General features: G+C 36.8%; 2 protein-coding genes across 3 annotated transcripts; both read left to right on the top strand.

Moving 5' to 3' along the window:
• The first annotated feature begins 752 nt into the window (after nt 1-752).
• On the top strand, nt 753-10,478 carry dhdds (dehydrodolichyl diphosphate synthase). Of its 2 annotated transcripts, none has more exons than XM_065298961.1 (9): nt 753-813; nt 1,132-1,205; nt 1,299-1,415; nt 1,774-1,916; nt 2,682-2,798; nt 6,364-6,465; nt 7,781-7,895; nt 8,999-9,106; nt 9,754-10,478. In XM_065298961.1, exons 2-9 carry the CDS (start codon nt 1,143-1,145, stop codon nt 9,994-9,996), a joined length of 1,008 nt encoding a protein of 335 aa, XP_065155033.1. In that variant the 5' UTR covers nt 753-813; nt 1,132-1,142; the 3' UTR covers nt 9,997-10,478. The 2 variants fall into 2 exon arrangements, with proteins under 2 accessions (XP_065155033.1, XP_065155032.1); XM_065298960.1 differs by having other exon boundaries at nt 768-857.
• Nucleotides 10,479-11,407: 929 nt separating this feature from the next.
• hmgn2 (high mobility group nucleosomal binding domain 2) lies at nt 11,408-14,273 on the top strand. The gene is made up of 6 exons (XM_065298962.2): nt 11,408-11,604; nt 12,718-12,753; nt 12,876-12,905; nt 12,991-13,041; nt 13,249-13,308; nt 13,560-14,273. The coding sequence occupies exons 1-6, from the start codon at nt 11,590-11,592 to the stop codon at nt 13,593-13,595; spliced, it is 228 nt and encodes a 75-aa protein (XP_065155034.1). The 5' UTR covers nt 11,408-11,589; the 3' UTR covers nt 13,596-14,273.
• Nucleotides 14,274-15,044: the final 771 nt, after the last annotated feature.

The raw sequence follows: 15,044 nt of genomic DNA, 5'->3' as shown, positions 1-15,044 counted from the left end.
TTATGTATACATTATTGGATTTTAAATGATAGAAAAATCAGTTTTTGACCTCAAAATAAAGCACTTTACCTCTGTATATGACTGCCCTGCTGAAAAAACTGCATCAAACCAGTATGGGAATTATGCTGGTCTATGCTGGTTTAGCTGGTGGTTACCAGCATACCAGCACCAAAACACAACATTTGCTGGTATGACCAGCATGGGATGCTGGTGCTAATGCTGGATTTAGCTGGTGTTCACTAGCAAACCAGTACCAAAACACAACATAGCACTGGTCTTGCTGGTATGCTGTTTTTTTCAGCAGGGTGTGGGGACAAGCACTTCTGTGGCGTTAGAATTTATCTATATAATTAAAAACAAGCATTGCCACATTATGTAATAATAATATTGTTTCATTAAAAAAATTAAATAAATTGCAACCTAAATGTTTTCAGGTGTAGGCTAAGACTAGGGACAGAAAAAAATAACATTCCCATAGAATGGCCCATGTGCATAATATGTCCCATCATATAATCAAAATCTATGTCAACATATATTTCAAACTGAGTTTTAAATAGTAATCATGAAGACTAAAAGTGTGTATATGTTTGTGCACGCGGTTTTGTTAGTGTGTATTAAAATCAACGAATAGGACAGTTTTGTACACACATATAAGTTTTTAATTGCAAACTTCTAAGTTTGTCAGCACTTTAAATTACTATTTAAATATAATGTGTTTCTTATGTTTGCGTTTGCTGTCGCGTTTATATGACGTCGCGTTTATATGACGTCACGTCCGGGCAGAGGAAGGAGACGTCATCTTACACACAGGCTGTGAGTTGGAGCTTGATGATTTCTTAACGATCACCTTATTAAAGGTTTGATTAAAAATCATTTTGATTTGTTTGAATGAAATCTTCCTTTAATGCATGTAATGGTGTTAGCGTGCCAGTGTAAGATCGTGACGTGTCGCGAGGTAGCGCGCCGGGCATGCAGTCATAGAAAATATTATCATATTTAAATGAACATGGAGGTCCCATTATAGAAGACAGATTTGTGTTTTCTGTTTTACTGGTCATTGTTAAGTCAAGAGACAGACAGACTATAATTCTACCTAATGTACTTATATAGATGTTATTTTGATATTAACAGAAAGAAGAGTCATGTCGTGGATACGAGAGACTGAATTAAGTCTTCTCGAAAGGCTTACTGCTAACATCTTGAGGGTGAGCTCAATGATATTACAATCCATCTGAATAGTCAATGTAACTAACATATTGATTCAATACCATAATCATTTTATAAACTCTGTATTTTAGGCAGGACCCATGCCCAAACATGTTGCTTTTATCATGGATGGAAATCGACGTTATGCCCAAAAGAGACATGTGGAGAGACAGGAGGGCCACACTCAGGGCTTTGACAAACTGGCAGAGGTAAAGTAATGAAACCGTTAATTGGCCACAGTCATTTTTATAACTTTATAATCAACTGTTACACCACATTGGTTGTGTAGTAGCCAATTCCGTTCCTTTCTGGAATTTCTGTTCCCCCTTGAGTCGACAAAGCGTTTCGGCATGCGCAGGCACCTAAGAACAGCTCTAGCTAAGAACATTCTAACTTGCATATGTACAGAGTTTGTACAAACTTATACAGCTCACAACAATGAAAACAATAAAATAAATATTTAAAAAGACCAGCTGGGTGTACGTCATGGGGAACAGACATTCTGAGAGAAACAGAATCGTCTACAACAGTTGCAGCTTGATTCATATGTACTGTAAACGCTTGCAGACGCTTCGCTGGTGTCTGAACCTCGGTATCCATGAAGTCACCGTGTATGCATTCAGTATTGAAAACTTCAAACGATCCAGAGAAGAAGTGGATGGACTGATGGAGCTGGCCAGACAGAAATTCAGCCGCCTGCTGATGGAGCAGTAAGTTCCCCCCTGATCCCTCCTTTCTAAGTCTCTTTGAACTAAAGCGTCTGCTAATGTAAATCTCAATTCACAAACCAAACCACAGACCAACGGGTTGATTTATTATGATGAAAGAAGAACTAGTGTACACCCATAAACCTGCTAAAAGTGTTCAATTTAAAAATAATATTAAACAAGACTAAATTTCAATTTCAGCTGGCTAGTATTGCTTGATAATTGTTTCATAATTATATATATTTCACAATTACTTAAAGGAATAGTCTACTCATTTTCAATATTAAACTATGTTATTTCCTTAACTAAGAAGAGTTGATACATCCCTCTATCATCTGTGTGCGTGCACGTAAGTGCTGGAGCGCGCTGCAACACTTCGATGGCATTTAGCTTAGCCCCATTCATTTAATGGTATCAAACAGAGATAAAGTTAGAAGTGACCAAACACATCAACGTTTTTCCTATTTAAGACGAGTAGTTATACGAGCAAGTTTGGTGGTACAAAATAAAACGTAGCGCTTTTCTAAGCGGATTTAATAGAGGAACTATATTGTATGGCGGAACAGCACTTTTGGGAGTACTTCGACTCGGCGCAGTAACACCCTCCCTCTCCCATTATGAGAGGGAGAAGGGGAGCGGACTTTTCAGGCGAGTCGAAGTACTCCCAAAAGTGCTATTACGCCATACAATATAGAAATAGGCCAAATTGCTTAAAGTACATCATGTAGGTAACAAATCTGTAAAATGTGAATACATTTTTGTTTTCAGAGAGAATCTTGAGAAACATGGTGTGCGTATTCGGGTGCTGGGCGATCTGACTCTTCTACCTCTAGATCTTCAGCAGGTCATCGCCAAAGCTGTGGTGTCCACCAGAGCTCACAACAAGTAACAAATGCATTCTGTTGTTTCCTGCAATTCTTATCATTTTCATTTAGTTTTACACATGTATGATTATAATTTTTAAAAAACCTTTTTGCTTTTCACAGCAACTGTCAATAGCTATGTTTACATGCACCAATTTTCAACAGTCAATCAGTGATTGATTTAATCTCACTGTTGCAATCCGCTTTAAATGTTCATGTACATGTTTGTTCTATATGAGGCTGTTGACACCTGGTATCAAGATGCATTTTGGTCAATGTTTTGAGCTCGTCCACTTTCCACTAGAGCTGGGTATTGATTCAGATGTTCCAGATCGATTCGATTTCGATTCACAAGCTATCGAATCGATTCTCCTTTGTATTCCGATTCTCGGATCGATTTTTATGCTCGATTCTTGATTCGACTCAATGAATATAGATTTAATACAAATACTATATTTCTAAAAAAGAACAGTGAACATAAGTTTACAAGGGTAATTAATCAAAAGAAATTAATAGCCACAAACCTGTATATTAAACTCTTTGACTTTTATTTTAGCTACACTTGGGTACATTAAAACAGAACCCATCTCTAATTTTCAAATGCATACAATTATGTTAAATACAATACAAATGTATGCTGAAAAAAGTTATTCCTTGATCAAACAGGATCAGGTTATTTCATTAAAAAAAAAATCGATTTGTGGCCTTTGAGAATCGAGTTGGAATCGACCAGGTTTAAAAACACGATTAATAAATTTTTTTATTTTTTTGCCCAGCCCTACTTTCCACCACATCCAAAGGTAGTTGAAAACGCATTAAATCGGATTGCGGATGTGTAGACATGCGTTTGAAAGACCACCTGGTCACCGCCTACTCATCTAATGTGATGTACCAAGTGCAGTGTTTTTACATCGGTCCTCGCTTCTAGCGTGAACCCACAGTAGAAAAAAACTAAACTAAAACGGCTGCTCTCCGCCTCTTTCATTTTTGTTTCATTTTGCGGGTGAAATGTGTGTGAGCTCATTTCATCAATTGCGCTGAAATAACTGATAAAGCCAAGCCTTACATATGTTTACTTACAACACAAGCAGCTGTACTTCGACATAATATTAGTAAAGGTCAATTTAAACCCGTCATTTCTCCCACTTGTGGTTTAAGAACTGGCCCATAGACCACCCTCTCAGTAATCAGGACAGAAGCGGTTGAAAGTGGACAAAGAGACTGATTTAAAAACCAGGTGTAGACGTGAATGTGTCTCTCTGGTCCACTTGTGATCTGATCGACCAAAACACATCTTAATACCAGGTATAAACAGCCTGTATGATTCAAAACAATGACCATTTATTCTGCCCTACAAAGCGAAAGCGCAGTAACTACGCATTTGGTCAAAATTGAGTTAAGGGTTCAAATGGGCTTTGTGAGATCTGTTGTGTCTTGTGACAAAGTCTCCTGGTTAAATTTTGTCCCATTTCAGAGAAATGTGTGTGCCAAAATTGCAGTAACATGTTTGACTGGCTGGTGTAAAAAACTTTAAAGCCATTTTGCTCAGTTTCAGTGTTTGCGTAGATACTGCACTTAGCCTTTGGAGGGCAGTATTATGTGTCCCAATTCTGATCTCTAATGGAAAGCAATGGACTTTGCAAAGCTGTGAACAGCGTCTATCATCGAGTTCAAGCTTTTTCAAATAAGCGAAATGGGAAAAAAAGCTTTCCAATGCCATTACAAACACATGAACCCTGTAGAATGAACAGCGTGTGCTAGGCCTGGGGCGGTAACCGGATTACCGCCATACCGCGTTCACGTGACCCATGCCGCGGGTCTGAGCTCCTCACCGTCATAACCGCAAAAAAAAACAAAAAAAACACTTGAAACATTGGTCTGCACTTGTGTGTATATGTGGGGATGTTATACACGCAGCTTGTTAACAACCGCAACTTGTTAACTGAACATTAACTGATATGATTTTAATATTAAATTGTCATTGAGTAGAAATACAGGTGACGTTGTCTGTCACTCGTTAAAAGTAATACAACATTTTATCTAATTTGAACGTGCAAACAACCGCAACAGATCAACAACAGAATCAGGTTTCATACATTATCAAATTTTCACGCAACATAAAGAGCACGCGATCAGTCCGAGGATTAATATCCAACAAGGTTAGATTGTCTCTTTTTTCATCTAGCCTACAACAGTGGCCATTTCTTAAGCAGGACACATTTCAAAAAGTTTTGCTTTTGCGTCTTCTTTCTCTGTTTGTGGAAAAAGACAGATGTTTAGGTAAGGGTCGAGGACAGAAGCATTCTGTCCAAGCACGCGCAACGGAGGCGGACTGCCCAGGCGCGCGCGAGACAGACGCAGACTGCCCGGGCACGCGCGAGACAGACGGACCGCGTCATCTTGCGGACACACACGCGTCTCAGTGCAGCTTCCCAGCTATACTCAAGCACGGACACATATGCAGTACAAGTGATTTCTCATACAAATGGTTATTTTACCAGACCATCAGGGCAGCAATAATTTGCGTCATTTACAGGCTATTCACAAATTAAGGATAGAAAAGTGGCGAAATGTCTGTAGGACGTGTGGACATGCACAATGCGTTAACATTTTTTTTAACTGATAATATTAATTGTTAAAGTTGTTGAATGTTGAAATTGAAGAAATGTGGAAGGAAATAATATTCACTTTACATGTTCCTTAAGTAATTTGCACGTGTTTTGTATTGAAGATAAATAAATCATGTTATTTAACTCGTTGTCTTGCCAATAAACCGCAAAACCGTGGGAATTTGTTGATTACCGACCGCGGTAAAAAAAATACAAACCGGCCCACCCCTAGCGTGTGCCCCCATTCTCCTAATAATGCGTGTTGCAATGCCTTTGTATTACTGCAGGATCGTATGATCCAAAAAAAGAGGTAACGTGCACAAGGTATTTTTAGGGTCAGGTTAAAAAAACACTACGATTAATGCGTTTACATGCGTTATTTTCTGCTGTTGATCGGATCACAGATCTACACCACCCGTTTCAATCTGATCAAAATCTCAGTCGGATAGAGCTCGCTCCGATGTTTATATGAAGGTTTTTCAGTCCAACTGAGCCATCGATCTAATTACAAACTGATTATATGGTTGCATGTAAATATGGGATGCACCAATACTGGTATCGGCCTCGATACCACATTTTCTAAAGTACTCGTTAAAAGTCCCCCGATACCAGGGATCGATACCACGGTCTTAGAAAGGTCTATGTTTGAGCGGCTTGTAAGGGGTTAATGCCTCTTGTGTTGTCCAAAGAGGCAGAGTTTACAACAAACTGGAAAACTAGTTTTTTTTGTTAAATTATATGACTAAAGCTGTTACCTGTAAATTTAAATCATGTTTTTTTATTAAGTACTCGGTATCGGTATCGGCAAGTACTGAAATGCAAGTACTCGTACTCGTACTCCAAAAAAGCGGTATCGGTGCATCCCTAATGTAAATGTAGCTTGCTTATTATAAGAAAACAAATACATAAGTGCTGTTTTACAGTATGTAGCTTATGTTTGTTCTGACTCATATATTCCCTAACTGCTCTTCTCTCCAGGTGTTTTCTGAATGTATGTTTTGCATACACGTCAAGATATGAAATCGCAAATGCAGTCAAGGAAATGGCCTGGGGAGTCGAGCAGGGTTTAATAAAATCCAGGTAAATGCAGAATTTTTAGAGATGTGTATATCTCTAAAACACAAATGTACTGCATGAGGATACTTAAATGTGACCTTATATCCACCTTATTTTTGACATAAATGTGGGCGCAGCCATCTTTGAGCTCTTTTGTGTAAGACTTCCGGTGAGCCACTAAAGGTAATGGTAGTCGTATTGCGAGTGACATAGGTGTGCTTTTCGGCTGACTAGTTAATGTTTATTATGAAATCCAGAAAAACTGGCACAGTTTGTACAGTTAGGGGTTGTCATAATTGCTAATACAAATGCAGTAAATCTTTACAAAACATTTGTTTTGACTATAATCGACGCACCAGAGCTGAATGTGGATGTGGCACACACGCACCCCTGATCTGTTTTCACACATCCATACAGTAAAAAGTTTTATAGAAACTGCCAGTAAACAATAAATACAATAATTTTTTTAAAACAACTAATTTTATGCTGATTTATTTGTTCTGCTTGTATATTACAATAATGGTTTTTTTTTTTCAAAACAGATTACAATACAGAATATATAAGACATAAACTTCCTATTATTAATATATATTATTGTTCTTAATGTGTTTGCACATATTTTTGTTCTGTTTTAAATGAAAACGCAAATAATTTTTTTAAATAACCAACTCATGTCTCCCTCTAGTGTGTAATAAGCAAAGTAATATAACACACTCATGCATATTTAACATAAAACTAAAAATAAATCTAAATAAATGTAATTAATTGCTTAATATGTTTATTATGGGATATGGTTTATACTTAAATAACTCATAATGTGTTGAATGAGAAAGATACTCCTCGTGACAGTCAGTAGCAAGCGCCACATTCACGTGATGAGCTTAATGCCTCACCATAAAAACATTTATAATGGGACGTACACACCTAATGTGAATTCAATGATTTGCGCGAGTAGATTACATACAAAGTGTAATCGCGCGGGACGATGCGAATTACGTAAATTGGATGTTGCGATTGCCACGCAAAACGTTTTATGCATGACATGAAGTTTGGTCTGTACGCAGCATAACAGTCAATTAAAAATTGACATTTAAAAAAAACTCACTACAGGGGAACAGTTGGGACACTTGAAACATAGGCATGAAAACATTATTCATGTATGTTTGTGCATGCTCCCACGTTATTGTTTTCTACCGGCCGGCTATTGAAGCGGAAGTCTCGCACAAAAAAGGAAATGTGTGGCATCACTTACTTCCACGTTCAAAAATAAGGTGGATACTGCTGTTTCCTTATTGTTATCTTTTTAAGTAATTTATCTTTGTTCTCTGTGATTGTTTAGTGATGTGTCTGAGGTCTTGCTCAGTGAGTGTTTGTACAGCAGTAACTCTCCAAACCCTGATCTGCTCATCCGTACGTCTGGAGAGGTGCGCTTGAGTGACTTCCTACTCTGGCAGGTAATGGAGAAGTCCGGTTTGGTCAATGTTGTTTTCAATCCTTAAAGGTATGTTTAGTCACAAATAAAAATAACCCCTTGATTTAATCACCCTCAAGTCATCCTCGATGTATATGATTATCTTTTTACAGATGAACACAATCAGAGTTATATAAGACAATGTCCTGGCTGTTCCAAACTTTATAATGGTGGTAAATGGTGCTTCTGATCTAAAGCCCCTAAAAAGTCCATTAATCCGTCACAGAAGTAATCCAAGGGTTAATAAAGCCCTTTAAAGGGCAATTGATGTGATTTTGTAAGAAAAATATCAATATTTAATACTTTATTTGATGTGCGTTGACAACAGAGTGTGTTTCCAGCATATGACCGGACGTATCAAATCAGAGGCACCATTAAGTACCATTATAAAGCTTGGAACAACTCATCTAATATAACTCAGATTGTGTTAGTCTCAAAAACAATAATCATATACATCAAGAATGGCTTGAGGATCAGTAAATCATGGGGTAATTTTCATTTTTGGGTGCGTTATCCCTTTAAAAGTGTTCTATACAAGTTCAGGTCTGTTATAGACATTTGTGTTATAAAATCGATTACCATCGTAATAATTTTTTATAGTTACACTAATACCTTTTACAATAGAAGTCCAAAATACTGTTGATAGAGCTCAGCTGATCCTGTAACCTGTTTTTAGTAGCATTGTAATGGTGCGGTCACACTAGACTTTAAACATGCAAATATCTTTTGAACGTTGCTGCGAATATGGGCGGGATCGCTTTGTTCACATTTGCTTTACATTAGAGTAATATCACGCCGTGACGTACCGATGTTTTACTGGTCAAGTCTTCACATGATACAAATTTGCAGGTCAGAGTTCACCAGACTTGAATGCATTCACGTACGTATGTATGAAAGTCAAGGGGATGAAAAGTGTAGTGACCGCCTCTTAAAAGTATAAAAACAGGAGTTTCTTCTAATGTCATTTCACATAACAATCCTACTGGGAGCTGAAGGATGGCAATTTTGCATTAAGCGTGTATTATTATTTTTAATGTTCACCTGCAGCTTTTGACTGAATGTTTTTATTTTTTGTGCAAACTCCAGACCTCATATTCGTGCCTGGCGTTCCAATCTGTCCTGTGGCCAGAATATTCCTTCTGGAATCTGTGTGAAGCTATCTTGCAGTACCAGTTAAGCCATCGATCTCTCCAGGTAAATAGTTTTTTTTCCTATTTCTGTTATTTTAGTAACATGCATGCTCAAGTACGTTTTTTGTAAAATTTTAGGTTAGATGGTTTCCTGACACCAGTTATGTATCATCAATTAGCTCTTTCACCGGCAACATTTTTTTAAAAATGCCTTCCAAAAAATGTTCTTCTTTAAATATATAAAAGTGCAATTTATTTGCATAGGATACGCCGTAGGTTATCCGTAGCTCTGCATAGCCTGAAATGCACCTCACCAAAATTTTAAACGTGTCAGTTCTATGCGGACCGCAAGTTCTGTGATTGGTCGACTAGAACCCCTCCCGTCAGGTAAAAAAGTTTTGTTGCAACCTTAGTTGTTAAATATAGCTCCTCAACTTGGTCCATCAATGTTTTTACGCATGTCTGCTTGCGAGGAAATGCGGTGCAGATCTGTTTCACCTGAGGGAGGGGTTCTAGCAGACAAGTCCACGTAGCACTGCCGTGTTCTTACATTTTGCAAGAGGTGCACGTCAGGCTACGCTGTACAGTTGACATCGAAGTATAAAGTCAACTTTACTATACAGATTATTCGAGATACAAAAGCAGTAGTAATTTTAAAACTGCATGTTTACTGCTGTGCCTCATGACGTGATGTGTGTATTTGTGTTGCAGAAAGCTCAGGAGCTGCACAGAGAAGATCAAGTGTTACAGCAGATGGAAGCGGACCGTACGTGTGTAGCCGAACTCCTGCAGCAACGTGGGAATGGAAAACCCATGGACGCCCAGAGTCAACAGACAGCACTGATAAACTACACTGCCAGACGAGAGGAGAGGGTTCGCTGCTTTTTGGATGCCCTTCAGCACAAGCGAGACACTTTTTTAGATGATTTAAGCAGCCAGACAGTCGTTGCTTAGATTTGAACTTTTTGTATATACTGTTATGTAAATACTTAAGATCTGGAAGGAAGTTTCACCCCGTTTTATGGGGCCGTTGTTGTGTATGTTTATCATTGAAATGACCCCTGTAGACATGAATTACCAATCTTCAAATTAATTAACTTTGATTTACTAAGGGACTTAGTAATGCTAGAAAATGCAATGGGTGTAATCTTTTCGGTGAGCCACTGTTGTTTACCCCATAGATGCATACAGAGTTCTTTATGACTTGATAATTTGTGAACAAGTATTGGAGAACGATCAGGCTTTACACAAGATCTGAGTTTTTTTATTGACTGTAACCTTCCATATGACTGTTGTGATTTAAATCACTAACATAACTTGAACATTTTAAAATAATTTGGTATTTCTGTTTCAACTTTGAGACATATTGATCACAATCAATGCCAGTTCTTACAGGAAAAATTAAAATATAATAAAATATATTTATCTAACATTAATTGGAGTATGAGTCTGATTTTGTTCTAACTATAGTTTTGTTTTATTATTGCACAACTGGTAAAGCATAGTCCCAGCAACACCACAGTCATGGGTTCGAATCTCGGAGAATGTATGTAAAGCCTTAATGTTTATTAAGTGGCTTTAGATAAAACCATCTACCAAATGCAAAAAAGTTCTGATTTTCACTACCAATGTCATTTTTTGACACTTGACTGTGTATTAAAGGGATAGTACAACCAAAATGAAAATTCGGTCATTTTCACATCCTCATGTTGTTGTAAACCTGCATGAATTTCTTTTTCTGATGAACGCAAAAGAAGATATTTTGATAAATGATGGTAAGCACACAGTTGATGGTACCCATTGACTTTCATAGTAGAAAAATATCTTATTTTGTGTTCAGCAGAAAAAAGAAATTCAGACAGATTTTAAACAACATGATGAGAAAATGAAATATATCATGATCTGAATGTTTAGGCTTAAATGTTAATTTTTTTGAAGTTTTAAGTTGTGATTTTAGAATTTTTATATTATCTTTAACGGTAGTTTGACAAATAGTGAAGGTAAACAGGCAACAAAAGTCCAGCATACATCGTAACACTTTTTCTACCGTGTAATATGATTTTGTCTTAATTTTTGATAATTATATAATCGCCATACTACCGTCCCTGATAGTTATTATGTTGATGAATTTTCAATTCATTTACAATGTGTAAAACTGGTAATAGCGATAAGCTGGTAAATGTATTTAAGTTGATCCGCTTTAAAATCCCGCCCTAAATCCGCTTTGGTCGATAGAGGGCGCACATCTGACCCAGCATCAGCGGCAGCGTCTCTGAAACCTGAGCGGGGATTTCAGTCATTGTTGCTTTAAGAGATAAGCGACGCCCAGTGATACGTGATCACTTCCCCAGCCAATCCCTAAGCAGAATATCCAAAATCTGGTTTAAACCGGTTTCTTTCTTAAATTTCAATATAAGAACTTAATAAAACATATAGAGCCGTTATTGTATTTTACGCGAACCGCGGCGAGGCGTGCACGGCACCAGCGCACTGTTTACACAGCTATTATCATCCTCATATTTTTTTCGCGGATTTTTTGCAGTCAAGATGCCTAAAAGAAAGGTAAGGATTTAACGCAATAATCTCTATTTTTTTTGGGATTATAGTTGCGATTTTTTTGGAGGGATTATTTTTACGTGTAAATATATATACACGTTTTATTTGTGTTATGGTGGATGTGATCTATTGTGGTTGTGTAGTTGTTGTGTAATGGCGGACAGTCGCTTTTACTCGGTGTCAGGCGACTTGTCAATCTTACCGCGCCGTGACGAAAACAAGAGCAAAAATAAACTGGTTTATTGTAATAAAATGCAAGTTGCATTTGAAAACGGCTAACATTGTAATCACCACCCAGCGACATTATTTAAGCATTATTCGACCAAAATGAAACAATCCCGTAAAATCCGTCTAGTTTTGCAAATCACAAATGCTGTTGATCCTGGTTTAACTTCCAGTCGTGTAATATATTTAAAATGTATTTTATAACATAATGCGGTTACAATGCTGCAGATCTGTGCTAGGATTCAAGATGTGAGAAAAGGCGCGCAGTTCACCGCATACCATCGTTTGACCTCATATCAGATTAAAATAGCCATCGTGTGTATTTTCGACGCTAATGTGATGTGTTTTCGTGTTATTACAAGCTACATTGCTCTGAGTGTATTTTTTGTCAGTGTTGTGCATTACGCCTCGTCGAAACGTCAAGCTGCCATCTTTATAGCACCTGTGTCTTCACTGGTAGAAGACGGCGCCTAACTAGTTAACAGCTTTTAAATGTCGTCTAAGTTCATTTTTTCACATCGTGTCAATGTAAAAGATGCTTTTAGATGAGTTACTACGATTTCGTGTCGAAAAACAGAAGTAGTTTATGCCGTAAGCTGAAAATCGCCCTTCGTCGTTTAAAAGGCGCGTAGTGATGGAGTGAAACAAAAGGAAGCGCTGCAACCCGCGCGCACTGACGGTCCGGATTTGAATTTGAATATGCGCGGGAACGCGGAGCAGAAATCAAGTCAGCAGAGAAAGCGCTCGTCCGTTATGAAAAACAGTGGCGGTTTATTCTTGATGACGTCATGTCCTGTAACAGTCATAGGGAGCGTTTGATTTTTTTGCATTTTTTAAATTATTTTGAAAATTGTCGATTTTAACAAAAAGCTCTTTTGTTTTATTCATTTTCAGATTGACGGAGAGAAAGCCGCCAAAGGCAAGGAGGAGGTCTGTATTTTTTAATTACTACTTTTATTATTAAATTTTCGATGTTTTTTTCTCATGTTTTTGTGATATTATGGTTTGGTGCATGTCGTCATTGTATTTAAATCAGTATTGTTGGGTTGCAGCCAACAAGACGCTCTGCAAGGCTGTCTGCTGTAAGTATATTTACATATATTGCTTACACATTTAAATAAGCTTACTTTTAAAATAGTCTAATTTTATTTCTATATTGGTTTATAGAAGCCAGCTTCTGCTAAACCAGAACCAAAGCCCAAAAAAGCAGCCCCCAAGGTAAGAGTCTAAGGGTTTCTTTTTATAATTTTGCTAAAAAATATTGCAAACTTTTAAAAGGAACACGACTGAATGAATAAAGCTGAATGCACCGCCCATCTGTCAGTCATCCAACGGCTAATTGTTAAAGGGTCCCAAGCATTTAGTAGTCATTTTTATCATGTTTGTTTATATTATTGTCATCGTTTTTATTGTCAATCCTCACAGAAGGCGGCCAAGGGGAAGAAGGGCAACCCTGCTGAAAATGGGGATGCCAAGGCAGATCAGGTGGGTTTGGAAAGTAGATAAGAAAAAAAGCACTTACCTATTAGTTTGTTTATCGTTAAACCTCCAACAGCAGATAAGATTCTCAAAAAAATCTCAGCTTTTCATATCTAGAATGGCGTAAAGGGTTTGGAAAAGCTGCATCAATCAACATGTCTTATTAAACCTTTACCTAGCATCTGTAGCATCAGACGATATAAATATTGTGACTATTTTGTGTTTCAAAGATTAATTTTTTCCTCACTTTCTTTTAGGCACAGAAGGTTGAAGCTTCTGCTGATGCCAAATGAAAAGCTAATGAGTGTCTGATCCTTCAATGTACTTGGTGACTGTACAGTTTGAAATAACTATTTTTTACCAAGTTTTATATTAAGAATAACATTTATAGTTGACTTGTTGACTTGCTTTTGATGTACTGATTGATTTGACAGGAGTTACTCTTTCATTCATATCCATTTGTATCCCTTTTTTTTTTTTTTTATTCAAGCCGTTATATCTCGCTGAACGATTTGCCCTTGCTGAATCTGTTTTTAAAAGCGGTGAATGCAAGTATATTGTCCTAAATTTTGTGTATTTCTCTATCTTTCTTCCTTTCTTTCTTAGTTTATCCTCGGATTTTAAACACCAAACCTTCTCAAAGGCAGCTTTTAAGAGTGTTTCTAAAATGTTTTCAGGAGGCTTTTCATCCATTTTGTTAACATAAAGCTTACGAATACTGTATTTTCGTTTTTACATTCTTTTTTAAAAAGCCGTTATAATGAAATTGTCACAAAAAATTGAATAATAGGACAACAATGATGAATAAATTTGCGACATGAACTTTCAATTTCCTTAGAGGTGTGTGTTCTGAACTTGTCTTTTTTATTTTTATTAAGTTATGTTCTGATAAAGTGGAAGGATATTCAGTGACTCTGAAAAATGCTTTGTTTTAAATGGTTTTGAATAAAAAAATCTGTCCTGAATAAAAACATTCTTGTCATTTTCTTGCATGCATTCGACATGTGGTCTAGTTAAATACAATCATGAAAATAAGACAGTTAAGGTAAATTATTACAATTATGATAATTATCCCCTAAATACAATATTTGAATAGATAAATCAATACCAGAAGGAAAATAATAGCATGCTTTCTAACCAAAGTACCGTGCAATAAAATGAACACAGGTGACAAGAAACCACAACAGGAAGTTGCAAATGCACAATCCAAAAAGACACGAGTGATTAGTAATGTCAATGCATTAACTTTTCAATCACGATGTTATTTTAAAAACATAAATTTCTTCTGTTTTTTTAAGGACCCCCACTTGAGGCAGATGTCAAATCTATAACAAATTTTGAAAGAGATGTGTTAGAATCCCTATAAAATCGCAATTAAATGTCATTTTAATAAAATGTAAAGATGGAAAATTCTAAACTATATTGTTACCAATGCAGTTACACGTGTTTCCCGCTAGATGGCAGTATTGTATGATAAATCCATAGACTGTAAAAAAAAATCAAAGAATCGTTAGGTTGTAATTCATTCACTGTGCAGCAGGTGGCTTCACAAGTTAACTAAAACCATCTGCTAAATTCTCTCATTTATTTACAAACAACATACGTTATAACAATAAACAAACAAACACTTCTCAGTCTACGGAACAATTACGTTATAAAGAAATTATTGTTATAAAAGTCACTGTTTCCGGGCGTAAAGATGAGATATCTCCCATGAGAAGCGAATGTCACTGTTAAGGTAT

This window comes from Paramisgurnus dabryanus, chromosome 13 (assembly GCF_030506205.2).
Source record: "Paramisgurnus dabryanus chromosome 13, PD_genome_1.1, whole genome shotgun sequence".
NCBI lineage: Eukaryota > Metazoa > Chordata > Actinopteri > Cypriniformes > Cobitidae > Paramisgurnus > Paramisgurnus dabryanus.
The sequence above is the reverse complement of the archived record's forward strand: the minus strand, read 5'-3'. Positions and strand labels throughout refer to the sequence as shown.